At 38.4% G+C, this 18,313-nt stretch overlaps 1 protein-coding gene across 14 annotated transcripts in view; it reads left to right on the top strand.

Annotated features, from left to right (window-relative positions):
* The window catches only part of Opa1 (OPA1 mitochondrial dynamin like GTPase), an 80,952-nt gene that overhangs the window by 28,928 nt on the left and 33,711 nt on the right, over positions 1 to 18,313 (top strand). For all 14 annotated transcript variants that reach the window (XM_087186689.1, XM_087186686.1, XM_087186684.1 and 11 more), the window contains 10 exons: positions 4,536 to 4,616; positions 4,739 to 4,813; positions 5,113 to 5,184; positions 5,268 to 5,367; positions 5,700 to 5,830; positions 8,507 to 8,579; positions 8,685 to 8,757; positions 9,692 to 9,807; positions 10,635 to 10,699; positions 11,444 to 11,520. In XM_087186689.1, coding sequence (XP_087042815.1) covers positions 4,536 to 4,616; positions 4,739 to 4,813; positions 5,113 to 5,184; positions 5,268 to 5,367; positions 5,700 to 5,830; positions 8,507 to 8,579; positions 8,685 to 8,757; positions 9,692 to 9,807; positions 10,635 to 10,699; positions 11,444 to 11,520 — 863 coding nt within the window. The remainder of the gene's footprint in view (positions 1 to 4,535; positions 4,617 to 4,738; positions 4,814 to 5,112; positions 5,185 to 5,267; positions 5,368 to 5,699; positions 5,831 to 8,506; positions 8,580 to 8,684; positions 8,758 to 9,691; positions 9,808 to 10,634; positions 10,700 to 11,443; positions 11,521 to 18,313) is intronic.

Genomic DNA, 18,313 nt, shown 5'->3' with positions numbered 1-18,313 from the left:
CCCAACAAAAAGAAAAAGTCATGGCAATGACAAGTCAATACGTTTCAGTTATACCCATCAATGTTAATGGTCTTAATTCACCAATCAAAAGAAATAGACTGGCAGAATGGGTCAAGAAGCAGAATCCAACAATATGCTGCATACGAGAAACATACTTCATTCAAAATGAAACTCATAGACTGAAAGTTAAAGGGTGGAAAACAATACTCCATGCGATGGGAACCTGAAAAAAAGCAGGAGTAGCTATCCTCTTTGCAGATCAAGTAGATTTCAAACCAACACTGATTAAGAGAGACAAAGAAGGACACTACATCCTTGTAAAGGGAAGAATCCAAGAGGAAGAGTTGACAGTCATAAATATCTATGCACCAAACACTAGTGCACCCAACTATATAAAACAAATACTAACGGACATGAAAAGTCATATATGCACTAATACAATTGTAGTGGGGGACCTCAACACCCCACTGTCACAAATAGATAGATCAACTAGACAAAAAATAAGTAATGAAATACTAGAACTCAAACTCTTGAACAAATGAACTTAACAGATGTTTACAGAGTCTTCCACCCCACAAAATCAGAATACACATTCTTCTCAGCTCCACATGGGTCATTCTCCAAAATAGACCACATACTCACACATTGAACATGTTTAAATACGTTCAAAGGAATTGAAGTTATCCCCTGTATATTATCAGACCATAGTGCGATGAAATTGGAGATCCATAGCAAAAGAAACTGGAAAAATTTCATAAACACTTGGAAATTGAACAACACACTTCTGAATAACCAATGGGTCACAGAGGAAATTAAAGAAGAAATCAGACAGTTCCTTCAATTAAATGACAATGACAATACAACATATCAGAATCTATGGGACACAGTGAAAGCAGTCTTACAAGGGAAATTCATAGCAGTGAATACACATACTAGGAAAACAGAACGAGCCCAATTAAACAACCTGATGCTGAACCTCACACTTCTAGAAAAAGAAGAACAGGACAACCCCAAAGCTCATACAAGGGAGGAAATGATAAAGATCAGAGGAGAAATCAGTGCAATGGAGACTAAGAGAATGATACAAAAAAATCAATGAAGCCAAGAGTTGATTCTTCAAAAGAATCAACGAAATTGACAAACCCTTAGCCAATCTTACCAGAAAAAGGAAAGAAAAGGCTCAAATCCATGCAATTAGGAATGAAAAGGGTGAAATTACAACAGACCCAGCAGAAATCCAGATGATCATCAATACCTACCTCCAGAACCTATATGCCAATAAGATGGAAAACACTGAAGAAATGGACAGATTCCTAGATACATATGAATTACCAAAATTGAACAAAGAAGACCTAAAAATTCTAAACATTGAAGCACTAGCAGGTCATCCATGGTCCCCAGAGAAAGTAAACACCCGTAGAGTCTTCCGTTAAACACCTACAGAGCTCTTAACATGTGCCAGCACTGTTCTCAGCAATGTGTTGGCAAACACACAACAACCTTGCCATAATAGAGGATATAGAAGAGGGAGACAGACAACAAACAGAATAAATAACTATATTTTGTTGGAAGATGATCAGTATTGGGCACGTTGTAAAGAACAAAAACTTGGAGCCCGGCAAGTGGAGCAGGGGTGATAAGAGTGCTTGCTGGTGGATGCATTGAGAAGGTGGGATTTAAACCAAGACTTGCAGAGAGTAAAGGAAGGCATTCTGTTGCTTCCTAGTCCAGTCACGTCCCAAGCAGAGTGCTCGGCTAGTATGCAGCCCCTGAGGTGGGTGAGGGCTGTCTTGTTCAAGGAATGGTGTAGAGGCCAGTGTCACAGGACCAAGAAAGAAGAGTTGTCAGTGATGAGGTCAGAGGGGTCATGGATGGCAAGGAGAGGCAGATTTTAGCACCTCAAAGGCCATTTTACAGATTAGTTTTTATTTTGAGTAAAATGGGAGTAGAGTTTTGAGCAGAGTAACTCTGCCTTTTAAATGGCTCTGGTTGTCGTGTTGAAACCAGATGCAGGTAAAATAGAATCACGGACCAAGTGGGAGGCTGTTACATCATCCAGATGATACTTGTACCAGGGAAGTCGTAGTGAAGGCAGTAAGAAGTGGATTCTGGATCTCTTTCAAAAGTAGGATTGCAGGGATTTCCTTCCACATTTGACATGGACAAAAAGAGTATGTGTAATCAAAGAGGCTTTGAGCATAAACAAATTAAAGAATGGAAATATATCTGGGCTGCAGACATAAATTTAATGATAGTAGTTAGAGCCATGATCTTGCTGGATAAGATCTTCAAGGCAGTGGGTGAGTTAGAGAAGACCCAGAACCAGAATTGCACCCTGTGCACTCCCAACATCATGAAGTTGAAGGAAGAAGAAACAACAGAAGAACATGTGAGGGGCCAGCCAGGGCCATAGGTGGAGAACCAGAGCTGCACGGTGTGCTAGGAGACAGGTAAAGAAAGCATTGTGGAGGAAGTGATCGGTGAGGTCAGTGCAGCTGGCATATGAAGAGGGTGGAGACAGAAGCAACCCTTCAGCCTCCCAGCAGAGACAAGGAAGTGGAAGAGGAGAGATTTCTGACTGCTTCTACTCCTGTGAGACAAGAAGCCAAAGTACGGCCTGTTAAGTACAGAGAAAGGAAAAGGGGTTGAGGATTGAGGCAGGAGGGAAACGTGCAGTTTTTTCTAGAGATTATGGTGACTCTAGGAGTGAATTGATGAAGTCAAGTGATGTGAGGATTGCTGAGTTGGACTGCAGTCTGCATTAAGGTCTGTGGACATAAATTTAAAGTGAATCTGTGTGGTTGGGTTTTTTGTTTTTTAGAGATTTTTTTCTATATATCCAGGTGATGGGGGTTGTTACAGAGTAATTAAAGAATTAGGAAATTGAAATTACCAAGAATTACAGCCAGAATAGTGGTAGAAAATGAGACAGTGAGACTGGTGTGAAAATCTTCAGGAAGTGAAGTCTGTTAAGTGCAGCAGTGAGTGTTGGGGAATCTAGTATTCAAACAGAGTGTACTTTTGGGGGTCTATGAATTGCACCATGTAGTATGACCCTGGCTCCTTCATTCCTCTGGTATTGAATGAATGTACCATGCTTTACCTATCCACTTTACTATTGTTAAGGATTTGGGGTGCTGTTGACTCAGGGAAGAAAAAAATCCCAAAGTGAACCTGAGCCTCTTATGCTCATTAACCCACTGCAAAAGCCTTGGAAACCTGCCTTTCACATTGCAGAGGGTATGGGTGATACATCAAGACAGTGAACCTTGTTCTGGCAGGAAGATAGGTATGGTCAGATTTCCTTGAAGACAAGCCTAGTCTCTGTCCATCTGGCCAGTAGTCTTCTCATCATTCCCAGGGCTTCTCCTCTTCAGTAGACCCTGATTTTCATATTTTTGTCTCCCCAAAACACTGAAATTGGCAAAATACTGACCAGGCATTTTAACCTCTAGCAGTTGCTTTCTGCTGGTTTCTTAATATTAACACTGAAGGAATTAAAGGAAAATGATGCACAGGATGTAGAGCTTAGTTTTGGAGGTTCACTTCTGCAGTTCATTTTTCTCTGGGATTTTGGTACCTTAAGTCATAGCAGCTTCATAAACCTGAATTCTTGTTTTGGTTTATTCAACTCAAGGAGATTTTAAGCTTTCCCTTGGGTATCTGCCCTATGCCACAAACCCCCAAATGTTCTGATGGAAAATTACTGCAGGACAATCCCCCAAATCCTTTGAGATTCTGGCCACTTAGTCCAGGCTGTCATGGTTGCTTTCAACAGCTGTTTTTGTTGATTTATCTAGCCAGCTTAGCTGATCTCAGTGGAAGGAATTGTATTTTTAAAGTAAAATAGTATACTTACAGAGAAGTTTGAAAAGTTATAATTAAAAAATTAAGGAATGGAAAATTTGGGAGTTCTCATGAAACCACTGTCAGTATATTTTGTTAAATATCCTTGCCCAAATGCCACCCATTGGAGGAAGCCTGCCATAGCTCCTTTTACCATACTGTTCTCTGCTGCAGCACACGAGGTTTTGCCACGTGGTTCTGTTAGTTCTATGTGTATTTCTCCTTATATCTGTGAGCTCTAAAATAAGGGCAGTCAACACAATGGTTCCCATCTACGATACTGGACAGGTAGTGTGTGTATTTATAGATGCTGTATTATAAATTGTCCCCTAGCTGAATATACTCTTGAAGTTAAGTGCAAAATTTTCTTTCGTATTTCAAGTTTTAGAGTAATGATTTTGTGCTTGAGGCTGTACATAGCATAGTCTAGGGAAACAGAACGGCAGAATTTTTGGTCTCAAAGATATAAAATAGCCAATAGTCTTGTTGGGAAATCACAGCATGTATGATGGATGCATGAAAATTCCAGAAGTACCATGCTGACAGCTCTAGGGGATGCTCTTGAAGTGCAGCGTGAGGGTCTCTTAGATCTGTGTGAGGCAGTGGCCGGGCCTAGGCCTCGTTGGTGCTGTGCAGATCAATACTAATTGTAAATGTGTCATTACATCTCAGTTGTTTGTTAATTTCAGGTGACTCTGAGTGAAGGTCCTCACCATGTGGCCTTGTTTAAAGATAGTTCCCGGGAGTTTGATCTTACCAAAGAGGAGGATGTAAGTAGTATTTGTCTAGGATTTATATGTGTAACATTATAATCCCTGTGAGTTTATAGGACAACTAAATGAAATGTTTCCAAACTAAGGTTTTCTACGATTTTGTTGTTTTTCAATAACAGCTTGCAGCATTAAGACATGAAATAGAACTCCGAATGAGGAAAAATGTGAAAGAAGGTTATACTGTTAGCCCGGAGGTAAGGGCTGCAGTTCATTTCAACAGTATGTCATGGGAATGCAGTGTTTATAGTTTCAAATAAGTCATGGGATTGATATTAATGTTTAGATTACAGCTGTTCCAAGATACACAGTTTTTTTAAATAATGTATCATTTTATGCATGATTTTCTAGAATAATTATTTTAGAATCAAAAAAAGAATAAGTTTTTTCTGAGTGCCATATCTGAATGGAGAGAGAAGGAATTTTCAGAATGTATATCACCAAAAATTTTTTTTAGCACACTCCCCCCAAAATGTATTTTTTTCTTCCTGAATAGACCATATCATTAAATGTAAAAGGCCCTGGACTACAGAGAATGGTGCTAGTTGATTTACCAGGTGTGATTAATGTAAGTATATACAAAACATGAATTTCATTTTATTTCTATTGTGGAAAACACTTGTAATGACATTTAAAATCTTTTTCTTCAAGACTGTGACATCAGGCATGGCTCCTGACACTAAGGAGACTATTTTCAGCATCAGCAAAGCTTACATGCAGAACCCTAATGCCATCATACTCTGTATTCAAGGTAAATTGTGGCAAAAGATTTTAGATACCCTGATATGCTTTCCAAGCTTTGTTCTAAAAAGTGCTTGTTACATAGACATACAAGACAAGTGTTTTTACCTTTTTGCATGTTCATTTTATAAGTACAATAAATAGAATTGAAGTTGGGGTTATTTTAATAATTTTCCCCTTTGGCATCATAGAAATTTTTATTGACTGGTATTTTCTTTCATAAAAAAGTGAATATATTAATAAAATGTTTATTTCTATGATATAGACATAGGTATAGCTTATACTGAGTTTTAAAAATCTCTTTGCAATTATTACAGTTTCATCTTTCAATTGTTTTTTCAGATGGATCTGTGGATGCTGAACGTAGTATTGTTACAGACTTGGTCAGTCAAATGGATCCGCATGGAAGAAGGACCATATTTGTTTTGACCAAAGTGGACTTGGCAGAAAAAAATGTAGCTAGCCCAAGCAGGGTAAGCGCAAGTTCTTTATTATGAGAACAGACTCTTTGTGCAAGCTCCAGCTCTGATAGGGATTGGTTATGTAAAAAATAATAAGTGCATATGCTGATATATAGTCATTGACTTCATTTGTTTTTCTTTCTTCTTTCTTCCTGTCTTCCTTTAGTTGATGTATACAAAATAATGCTAGTATGGCTTCATTCCTTAATTTATCAAGACAATATAACAGATTGTTATAGTACAGAAGACATTGCATTGGGAGTCAGGCCCCAGCATTTTTATCCATGTTCCCCCAACCGGCTCTGTGTTCTTGGGCAAACCTAGTCACTTTTCTGAATTTAGTCAGTCCAGGGTACAACTCATTAATCTAGCTGGCTAGATTAGATCTAAGGTCATTCATTTCTGAAATTCTGTGAATTCTATACATAGTATTCACTGTTCTCTATCTGTATTTTTATAATTATGTCACTGAAATTCTTTAGCAACTTTCAATTTTTCTGCTCCTTTAGGAAGGAGTTTTATTACAAGGTAGTATTGCATGTAAGTCTTATTAGGGTGCAAGTCTTGTTAAAACATGCTCTTTACTTAATTGTAAAGGCCTAAGGTGATGGTTAAGGGATAGAATCTATAGCCAGATTGTTTAATTTCAACTCCTGGCCCTACCATTTGCTAGCTATATAATCTTGGGTCGATTGTTTAACTTTTCAGTACTATAGACTTTTTCGTCTGGTGGAAATGGAGATATTAGTGGTACTATCTCATAGGTTGTAAAGGTTTAATGGGATAAATAAATATTGTAAATTGGTTGGAATGATGCTTGGCACAAGTGTTGTATACATAATGGCTGTCAGCTGTTAGTTTATCATGTTGTTACCTCCCATAGAACAGCTTCAGACATGAGGTGCCCATCCCCACTGCTGCTGTGTAGGTCTCTTTCCCACTTACACGTTCTGGGACTGTGTCTGTGTCAGAGGTGTCCCAGACAGGCCAGCCTAGGTTCACTGATTACCTGCGGGTTGGACGCACCTGGCTTATCTGGGTCATGCTTACCCAGTGAAGAGGAATTGTCCTGGGCCTCAAAAAAATAATATGGTTAATGTATGTAAGGAACAAAACTTCTTTTTAAAAAATATTTTTTTATTATAACACAAGTGTGTTCAACCCATAGACCACAGATTGAACACACGTGCTCTAGAAAGACTCACAGGACTCACATAGTCATATGTACACCTGAGATTTATTGCATCAAAAGGGTATGAAGCTGAATCACAAAAGAAAATGTGTATGAGATGGAGTCTGCAGGCAAGCAGCTCAAGTTTCCAGGAGTGTTGTTCCCGTAGAATCACACAGGCAGTCTCATCCCTCCAGCAACAAGTGTACACCGAGACTCAGCACCTGAGGCTTTAGCAGAAGCTGGTTAGGTCAGCGTCATATTATACCCAAATTCCAGACTCCCAAAAGAAAACCCATGTTCAGCACCAAACACATTGCTTACTCAATGAGCCACTGTTATTTAGGGAAAGTTTTATGTCAGTGTAGGCGATTGTTTTCCAGTTAAGTTCCCAGATGCTAGGCAAGGCAGGCAGGCCTTTTTAAGGAGTCTCAGGCCTGCTGCTGAGTTAACACTTTTCTTCTGGCCTCCATGACCTCTGCTAGGCCTTGTTTTAAGGGTAAGGGCTGCTGTAGGAGTATTATTAGTCCTGAAGTAAAGAAGAGAGAAGTGAAATAATTTTTGTGGGCTCCATTTCTCTCCATTTCTTTCATTGCTTTCTCCTTTTTCTCTGGGACAGTCAGTTTGAATTTCATTTGAAATGCAGTTGAAGCTAATTTCAAGCTTTTTCTATCAAAGATTCAGCATTCACGTGGGTGGTAACTTGTCTTAAAGGAGGGATTCATACTCCAGGATTTATCTGAATGTGTCTCAGAGGGTAGAAATCTGTGTACTGTACATAGACGAATATAGATCTCTGCAAATCAGCACTTTTTCTGAGTACAGAGTCTGTTTTTTTGCATACTCAGAAAAAGAATTTTAACCCTAAAGAAATTGAGAACCAGTGGGTCCAAATATTAAAACAAGAAATGGAGAAGAAGGAAGGAGAAGGAATAAGAAAAGTCAATCCAGCTTGGTTAGAATTTAGATATTTGAGGTCTAGGGATTTAGCTCAGTGGCACCACACCTGCCTCACAAGCACAAGGTCCTGAGTTCCATCCCTGGTACCAAAAAAAAAAAAGAATTTAGATACTTGAAGAAATTATGGGGAAATAATAATAAAAGCTGACCTTTACTGAGTGTTTCTCCATGGCTGGCACTGTGCTGAGTATCATACCATCTCATGGTCTCACCAGCCTTTTGGTAAAAATTAAGTTGCTTCAGGTCCTATAGCTAATGAGTGGCAGAGCAAGTGTCGGGACTGTGGTCTATCTGACTCCAAAGCACTACTCATTCCAGGCTTTCATTTTGGTGCATGTATCTTAACAAGACATCTTCAGTCTAGTAAAATTAAATGTATTTATTTTTCCTCAAATAGGAACTGAAATGTATCTTAATGCTTTTGCCTAGGTTTATATATTTTGATAAGTATATATGCGTAATGTTCTTAAGTTATTTTACTTTCTGAATAATGTATTCTACTTTAAAACTTACATAAGCCTATATCTCACATTTATTTTTCCCATTGTTTAAAATAGATTCAACAGATAATTGAAGGAAAACTATTTCCAATGAAGGCTCTAGGTTATTTTGCTGTTGTAACAGGAAAAGGTATGAAAGATGGGTTATTATAATTTAGGTTTGAGTTTTTTGTTTTTGTTTTGCTCTAAGACAATACATTTTCTTGGTGAAAATTTTGTTGCTGTCTTTCCATAGGAAACAGCTCTGAAAGCATTGAAGCTATAAGAGAATACGAGGAGGAATTTTTTCAGAATTCAAAACTCCTAAAGTAGGTATCTTGTTAAAATATTTAAAGATTTTTACAGGGAGACAGTATCTTAAATTGAACTGTGTTCACTTAAAAGTTCATGTTTTGTAACCGTTAGTTTAATATTACATAGTGCTCTGTGTTTAATAAGTAGGTCTAAGATGCTTTTCAGCTAACACACATGCACCATGCAGGTAAGATAAACTCCCCCAGACATGTGAGCATGGGGGGATAGCATGCACTTACTTAAAAAGTGACTTTTAATAAAATTAATTAATTTTTAAAATTAAATTTTATTTTATTTTAAAAATATGTCTGTACATTTCTTACAGTATCAGGGAAAGTTGAAATAAGGGGTGTCAAAGGAATATCCCTGGATCGATATTGATAGAAATTGACAGAAAATAAGGCATTAACCAAAAAGCAAAAAGGAAGAGCCAAAAGGGCAACTGAATTACACTAAAATTTTTTATGTGGAACATCTCTGGAAATAGAAAAGAATATTTATCTGTAGATTAGTATCGTAAATCAAGATGGATCTTGCAAATATAGTTGGGAGAATTATGTATTGGGAAGAAACGGACAAGCCTATAGAACTGTACAATCTTATATTATAGTCACGAGTCCTGTATGGTAATTAAACTTTAAGATAGTTAATATTCAGTAAAATTTTAAATTCATTTCCTCAGTCATAGCAGCCACGCATTTCAAGGGCTCAGTATCCCCACGTGGCTAGCAGTTAAGTTATTAGACAGCTCAGACATGGAACATTCTCTTCATCACAGAACATTTCACTGTGCAGTGTTGGTACAAAAGGTGTAAGTAACTGTTCTCATCACAAATGCACTCTCAAACTTGGTAGTGTTACTGTCCCTTTGTCACTTCTATATATTTTATATTATATTTTATTTTATATATTATAAAATATATTTTATATTTTATTTATATATTTTAGAACCAGTATGCTAAAGGCACACCAAGTGACGACAAGAAACTTAAGCCTTGCTGTATCAGACTGCTTTTGGAAAATGGTACGAGAGTCAGTTGAACAACAGGCTGATAGTTTCAAGGGTAAGTTGAAGTTTTAAAATAAACAAACAAATTTAGACATTTTATTAGCTGGAAATCTTTATTATGCAGATTTTTCACTCCCTTTAACAGTTGCTTAGGATTTGATTTACTAGTAGACAATATGTAGAAAATGGAAAAGGGAAAACCTTCCATTAAACAAGAACAGGATTTTCCCTTTCAGAGGGATCATTGCTGGGAGCACTTTGCAGAGTTCAGATCAGAAAGTTTGCAGTGCTGTTTGCAGTACAGCTTAATAAACTATAGCGAGCATGGGCTCCTTTTTCAGGGAGATTAGAGGGAGCATCTTGGGAAGCAGCCCCTGTGCCTCAGCTGTGTCACGCTCTTCCCCAACAGCTCCCCACACCGGACAGCCGGGCCTTTCCTTCCACGGTGTCTCTGAGGGGAACACACCCTCTCTCCTTTTCCCATCTGGAAAGTTTACTTACTGATCCCACTATAACCTCAGCAGCCTTGTATTACTTTATTCCTGTTTTTCGGAAGAGAAAATGGGTGCAAAGTAACTTACACAACCAGGGTCACACAGCAGATAGAGTTGATCTTAGTCATATGTCTCCATAGTCCATTCCTCATGCTTACTCCTGCCAGACTGCTGCAGCTGTGCATTCGTGAAGTGAAACTGGAGAAGCTTGAATCAAGACTACCTTTTGTGATGAGGAAATTCTGAGATTTTGAGAGCGTAGAGTACTAAGAATTTGTAGGAGCACTCTCAGAAATCCAGTTAATACAGAAGATAGGCAAGATAGCCATTGACCGTGATATCTGGAAAGAAAGAACCATCAAACCTGAACATTTTTCTTCTTCCTCAGCAACGCGTTTTAACCTTGAAACTGAGTGGAAGAATAACTATCCTCGTCTGCGAGAACTTGACCGGGTAATATTTGAGTACCTCATATATTTTGTGTGTGTCTTAATTTACTGTGTTCTAATAAAATTGATGTGGATGAGAGAAATATGTTAAGTTAAAATTGCTTTGGCATTGACCAGAACTATTCAGGAACATTTATCTCTACAGTAATTTAAATTGTTTATTACATAATATTTTAAAACAACTAGGAATCAAAAGCTGTCAAAAGTAGTGTTTAAAATGTATTCTAAGCAGGTAAAGAATATTCTTTAAAGATCATAGGATTAATGTATTTCTATAACTTATTTTTTAAATTATGCATTATCTTTTCAGCATTTACTTTGCAGAAATGTTCCCTTAATTTAGTGGGAACTAAATATTGCTCTTTCTTGATTTTGAAATGCCATTTAGCTATAAAACACAGAATTAATTTACTGTTACTAGTAGACTAAATTGTTATGTGTCCACTACTTTCACATAACATTTCTTATGTGGAAATCTTGTGTTAACAAATGCTATGTGAAAAACAACATTCAGAATTGAGGAAGGTGGACATTTGTATCAGTTTCTTTTACTTTATCTGGACAATGATATTCCTAAAAGAGAGATTAAAATAGAAGAGCATTTTTGTACATCCTGCATGTTCAAAGCTGTAATTAGCTCATCAGCCTGTTAAAGATTTCCTTCTGGTTACCTCTTAAAATCATGATAGAGCAAATTTACTTCCATTTTCTTATGAAAATCTTACTTCCTTCTATCTATATTGCCTAGAATGAACTGTTTGAAAAAGCTAAAAATGAGATTCTTGATGAAGTTATCAGTCTGAGCCAGGTTACACCAAAACATTGGTGAGTATTTGACTTTGCTGTTAGTCCCTGTCTCAGCTGCTTTACTATATGAATTATAATGAAATACTAAAACTTAAATTGATGAAACTGATTTATTTTTGCCTTGGGTCAACCCTCAAAGTAGACAAAAGCTAAAAGTATATCTATTTACAAAATAACTGCTGTTGTAGCAATTGGGAAGATTGCCATCTTGTGTCTCTCTTGTTGCTGGGACACAGTACCCAACACCCACAGCCTAAAGGAATAGAGGCTTACTTTGTCTCACAGGTTCAGAAGTGTCAGTCCATGGTTGGCAGGCTTAAATGCAGAAGTGGTGTGGTGGAAAGTCTCCCGTGGGGAGAGCTGCTCACATCATGGCAGCCAGGGAGCCGAGAGAAGGCAGAGCAGTGAGGGAGACGCACCTTCCAGGTCACACACCTCTGTCCGGCCCACCTCCTACCAGTGAGTTAGGTACCGCGGACTTCATAATTAAATCACCTTCTAAACACAGGAGGCTTTGTGGGCCCCTTTAGATCTAAACCATGACAATAACTTTATTTGTGTTCTTTTTACATCTGTATTCATCTTTGTCTTTTCTTTACCTTATACTTATTGTGTAATCGTGATTTCTGTAAAATTATTTCAGTAGAAGTTTCATAAAATTGTACTTTCTATTGGGACAATGATTGTTGTTAGATGAATCATAGAGAACAAAACAGAAAATTGGTTCATAAAAGAGCATATATATTTCCAGGTTCTCATTTTGAGTAAGAATAGTTGATGCTTTCTGTTAATTTTTTTTTTTTTTGGTACCAGGGATCAAACTCAGGACCTTGCACTTGGCAAGGCAGGCACCAGAACCACTGAGCTAAATCCCCAGCCCACAAATTACATTTTGAATTGAATTCTATTTAAGATTTTTTTTTTTAAATGACAAGTGAATGCATCCTTTTGAAAAATTCTCATGTGCGTCTCTCTCGTGTGAGTCAAACTGTCAATTTCTACTTAGGTTTTATAGAAATCTTAGCTTCTTTAAATATGTTGGAGTGCAGCAAATAGACTATATGTACTGCCAGTGTGCGGTGTATAGTTTTGAAGTTTTTGTGGTTATATTTTAATAAATTCCCATGCCTAAACTATCTTGCTAATGAAGTCTGTGTTTTAAAGAACTTACTAGTCTTGAAGCAGACCTGTACTTACCACCACTCATGGTAACTGTTTTCAGTACCGTTTGTATTTGCTCAGTTAAAGGTTGTCACCACTGACTCAAGACACAAGGGCCTGGTCCTTAAGTTTGAATTTATTCTCCATAGTTTCCTGATGTCGGCGTTGTTTCTTCCTCAGTGAGGACAGTGGTGATCCCTCCTCTGTCTTCAAGGAGGCAGGATTTGCTCGTTTTTAATCTCCTTATCTAAAAGAAGAGATGTGTAAGTCAGTTAGGTTTGGAAGTTGTAAGACATATACAGATAACTAGGGGTGTGTGTGTGTGTGTGTGTGTGTGTGTGTGTGTGTGTGTGTGCCTGTGCCTGTGCGTGGAGAGAGAGAGACTATAATACCAGTTGCCTGCAGAGGACTATAATACTGATTATGCCTAAGGCAGGCTGTAAAGAGTTAATCCCACAATTGGCTTGTTTGTAGAAGTGAGTCTGGCTGAAACTTACATGCCAGGGTCAGAGTAACTCGAACCCAAATTCCGTTCCCATAACTAAAACCTTCAGATTAGAAGGACAATGTTCTAATTACAACCATATATTTTGTCTATCTTGCTTCTAATTTGAAAATGCTTTGACTCTTCTCTTTAAAGCCTTAACTGCATTGGTTTCCATGGAGATTGCACGTACTGCACATCTATACATGCATCTTTTACCCTAATTGATGAATAATAAAATTTGTTGGAAGATAGGCCAGTGCCTTTTGCCAAAGGAGCATTGGCCATCCCAGTTCACACTTTCTCTTTAACTCTGTCTTAAGTTTTTCTTCAACTTTTTGTTGTACACTGGGCAGGTGGGACTGGAGACTTACTGCAGGAGTCTCTGGCAGTTACCTTTTTAGGTTATATGAGTTGTAAGACATCAAAAATGATTAAAACATTTAATGCTGTTTTTGATAGGAAAAATGTGATACTTCTGTAGATTAATTTCTGACATCATCAAATGGAAAAGTTAGGTTTTTTTGGACAGAGTAGCCCTAAAATCAAATTATACCTACACTGAAGCCAGCCTAGGGCATGAATGTCATGTATCTAACATGCAAGGTCTAAGGCAGTGATGACAACCGTTTTAGAGATCAAGTGCCAGACTACAACCTGAAACCCACTCATTTTTTGCTAAGTGCCAACACTGGAATTATACCTGTTTAGGAAAAACAACTCACACATTAACATCTTTTGTCTCAAGTGAAAAACACCACAACATGTGTGTGTTAGGTTCACCACCACTGGCCTAAGGGGATCGTAAAGGAATAAAAGCCCGTTGAAAAGGCAGAGGGAGAACCGGGATGCCTGGCTGCTGGAGAATAAGTTCTGAGTGCCACAGAGCAGATGATTCTCTGTCTTCTTTTCATCATTTTTTTCCCTAACTCCAGAGCTTAATACACAGATCAGACTAGCAAGACCTAACTGTTCTTACCACATTGAATTTAACTGCATTATAATAAACACATTTCATTTTGGTGACATGGTTGGTGTTGCCCTAATTGGTGTCTTTTTGCTGCATGATGCCGTATGTGATATTTTAGGATACCTGCCTGAGATGTGTAGGTCACAGGGTGTTTAATCTCCATTTGGCACCAGGAAGCAGTGTTGTAAGCACTTGAGGTTCTAACTTGACAATTTGTTACATATCTGTACACATTCTCCTATACTTTAGTTTGGTTTTAAGAAAGTTACTAGGGTTTAGATTTGACAATAAAGCATGATAGTGGTAAATACAGTCAGCATTTTCACAGTGTACCTGATTGTCAAGAATTGACTACTGATGTAAGCAGGAGATACTGGTGTATCATTAACATTACGTGACCATCAATCTAAATACATCTTTTCTCATAGACTAGCTGGTTGGCTTCATAGAAATCCACTCTAAATTTTTTAAATGGTATTATCATATGCATGTAATTGTGAAAATATTGTTTATTTTGATTTAGTTTATCAGAATGAGGGAAAAAGGGACACAGTTGAATGTTGTAACTCAAATTTGAGGAATCAGATGATTTTTAGTATCATAATCTTGAGATTTAAAGGGTGAATTGGTGTGAGGTAAAGGCAGAGGGGATGTTGCAAAGGCCAAGAGGTCAGAGCAAGAAAGATGACATGGGCAGCTGTGTCCCATGGGTTTTGCATAGATGGATCTAAGAGGCAGGAAGGAGTAAAACAGTAAGCAAGATGATTAAGTCTTACAAGTGACATTCAGAATTTGTCCACGAGCATGAAGAGGTTTAGGTAAGGTTTGCATTTAATACAGATCATTGTGACAGGGAGACGGGAATACTGGTGAGTACTAAGCAAGGAGCCAGTTGAATGCTGCAGTAGAGATGATGATGGCCAGAATGCAGCTGAAAAGGAGGCAATTTTTTGAGATATTTGAGAAGCCACCTAAAAAATAGAACTAACAGGATTTTGTAATTGAATGTGTAGATCAAGTTCATAAACAGTGAATAAACTGCATTGCTAGGAATATATGGGAACAAAGGTATATTTGGCAAAGATAAACTTAAAATTTTCACTATAGTTTTGTTTATAAATAGGACGATTCATGTTTTCTATTTGGAGTTACGTAGAATTTGTTTACTGATAGAGTAAATTACTATGTAGCCATTGAAAATGTGGATATTGACATGGAAAGCTATGTACAATATACTTGTAGGTTAAAAAAGCATTTATAAAACAATATGAATAATATGGTCCACTTGTATAAATGTGCACACCCATGTAAACACTTATGTAGGCATTATATGTTTTAATGATAAACTGGAAAGTGGTTGTCTCCTAAAGAGGAATTACAGAGGCATACTACTTTTTCTGACTGGTTGAAATTAAGTAAGTGCTCTCCTTTAAATGAAAAAAATTCATTTTGAAAAGATTTTTTTTTCATTAAAATGGAGTGTAGGTAAAGTTCTTGGGGATAAAACAGATAGATAATACAACTACAGTGTTAGGTGTATCTGCATTCTGTGTCGTCCTGTATGTTGCCCCTGGATGATAGCAGCAACGTGTGAGTCTGCACACACTCAGAGCATGTGGTGGGGAGTTGGTAGATGACAGCAACAAGCAGGACGGCACCAGTGAGATACAACCAAGCGGGTGGCCGCACAGTGGGGAAGTTCTGACCAGAAGTGGAGAACTGATAACCCTCAGAGAGATGGTGCAGTGAGGAGGATGCGGCTTCCACTTCTTAACTCTGAAGCACTTTCAGCTACTGCACAGCTTCCACTTCCCAGAGCTGCAGGATAGTCGCTGTCCTCGAGAGAGCCGGAGAATCCGAAGGTACAAAGGCCAGGGAAAGACTGAGAATGTAAGATGGTTTCCTCGTCATGACCCAGATCTTCGGGGCACAGTGAACAAACACTGCAATGGAGAAGAGCAGTCGGGGTCTGGGAAGCAGACAGCAGCTTGGTGGGGAAAGGGCAGGAGAGGCTGCAGAGGACAGGTGACAGCAGCTCCTGTCACGGATCGGAAAGCAGCAGGCTTGCTAGGATTGGGCAGTCTGGGTTTTTGTTACGGTTTACTTGAAGAGTGTCTGGGGCACAGCTTCCTGGCCCACAGACTTGCTGGGAAGAAATACCAGCAGGTCTGTTCTGAGGCAGAACAGGGGAGTCCTGCTTGTCAGAGGCTGGATCTTGGTCCATTCACCTCTCAGAAGTGTGCCTGCATTTGTTTAAGTTGTATTGGAGGCACAGGCCCTGGCAAGCACCTTTTCTTCTGTCTTGCTTCTTAAATTCTCCCACACTGTCAGGAATTCCTTCAGACCTCAGAGACGAAACCGCTTCTCACATTCTGTCATTTTCTGGTTGCAGTAAAAGACCACACGTTAGTGAGGTAAAGCCAGCAGCTAAATGCTTTGGATCAGGGGACGTAGTTTTACACAGACTGTTTAGTAAGCATGACGGGGTGGTTCACTGTAGACTCTGCTCACCCAAGAGAGTGCCGTTGGCCTAGGGGCAGCAGGGACATTTCTGCTACCCCGAGCACTGCAGCTGCATCCTGCACAGCTGAAGTTACTTTTAAGATTGACCATCTGATAGCCAGGTGTGGTGGCACACACCTCTGATCCCAGTACTCAGGAGTCTGAAATAGAAGGATCCCCTGGGGTACCTAATGAGTTCAAGCCCAGCCTGAACTGCATATCAAGACCCTGTCTCAAAAAAAAAAAAAAATTGACCATCTGATAAGTCTTACAGATTGGTTTGGGTTGTTTTTATCTGTAATATTCTGTTACAGTAAACTGTAGTTCAAAGAAAGCCGAATAAACATTTCGTTAAGAATTAAGAGTTTTTTCTTATAGTTATCTTTTTCTTAGAGATCTGTTTTTAAAAGATATCCTTTTGTATTTTTTAGTTTTGGGGGGGTTTTTTTGAGATGGGGGGGTCTCACTATGTAGTTCAGACTGGCCTTGAACTTGAGGGGGTCCTCCTGCCTCAGCCACTCAAGTAAGTGCTGGGATTACAGGTGTGCACCACCATGCCCAGATAAAAGATGTCTTTTAAGACAGTATTTTTTACTTGATTGTGTATCTTTTATATATTGCTACCTTAATCATGAAATGTTGAAATATTTAATCTACCAGTGTCTCATAATATCTCTGTGCTTTGTGATGTTGTCTGATAAATTATAAAAGTTTTGTCAAGTAGTTTTTAGTCCTGACCAGGTGTGGTGGCATGTGCCTGTAATCCCAGCACTCTGGGAAGCAGGAGGATCACAAATTTGAGCCCAACAACTTAGTGACAGCAAGACCCAGTCTCAAAACATAAAAAAAAGGTGGGGTGGAGACTGGCAGTGTAGCTTAATGCAGAGGTCCTGGGCTCAATCATCAGTACCACCAAAAAAAATTCAGTCTTGGACTTTACAATAAAAATGTAAGAATTATGTATGAGTTCTAGGCAAATAAGAGCATGAGAAGAGACTCAGAATTATCCATCATTGGATAGCTAAACCGTAGTGAGATCCCACCATAAACCTGCTAGATTAGGTGAAGGTAAATACTGATCATAGCAAGTGTCATCAAGAAGGTAGAGGGTCTAGGACCTTCGTTCTCTGCCAGCAGGAATGTAAAATGGTGCAACCATTTGGAAAACCGTCCAAGAGTATCTTAAAAAATTAAATATATGGTTCCCATGTAATCCAGCCATTCTGCTCTTATGTATTTATCCAAGAAGAACAAAAGCATGTATCCATGCAAAGATTTATAAATGTCCACCCATAACAGCTTTATTTACAACAGCCAACAACTAGAGACAGCCCAAGAGTCCATTAGGTGGATGGATAAACAAATTCTTATAGTGGAATACTAAGCAATAAAAATAAGTGAAATATTAATGTACACAACAATGCGATGAATTTCAAAATAATTATGTCATTTTTGCTGGATGAAAGAAGAGGAACAAAAAAGTACCTGAGTACATGCTTTGTGGTTGCATTCATATGAAATTGTAGAAAATGCAAATTAATCATAGTGACGGCAGATTGAGTTGTTACACCTTGGGGGGTTGATGTAACATATTTGCCATTTTGATTGCTATGATTCGCAGATGTACACCCATGTCAAAACCTTAAATATGTGCCACTGGCAATTCAATCAAGCTGTTGTTAAAAACTCAATAT

The sequence above is a fragment of the Heterocephalus glaber genome, unplaced genomic scaffold (genome assembly GCF_053883595.1).
Source record: "Heterocephalus glaber isolate CG9 unplaced genomic scaffold, H.glaber_assembly_v1.0 deba00001504, whole genome shotgun sequence".
Taxonomy (NCBI): Eukaryota; Metazoa; Chordata; class Mammalia; order Rodentia; family Bathyergidae; genus Heterocephalus; species Heterocephalus glaber.
The sequence above is the reverse complement of the archived record's forward strand: the minus strand, read 5'-3'. Positions and strand labels throughout refer to the sequence as shown.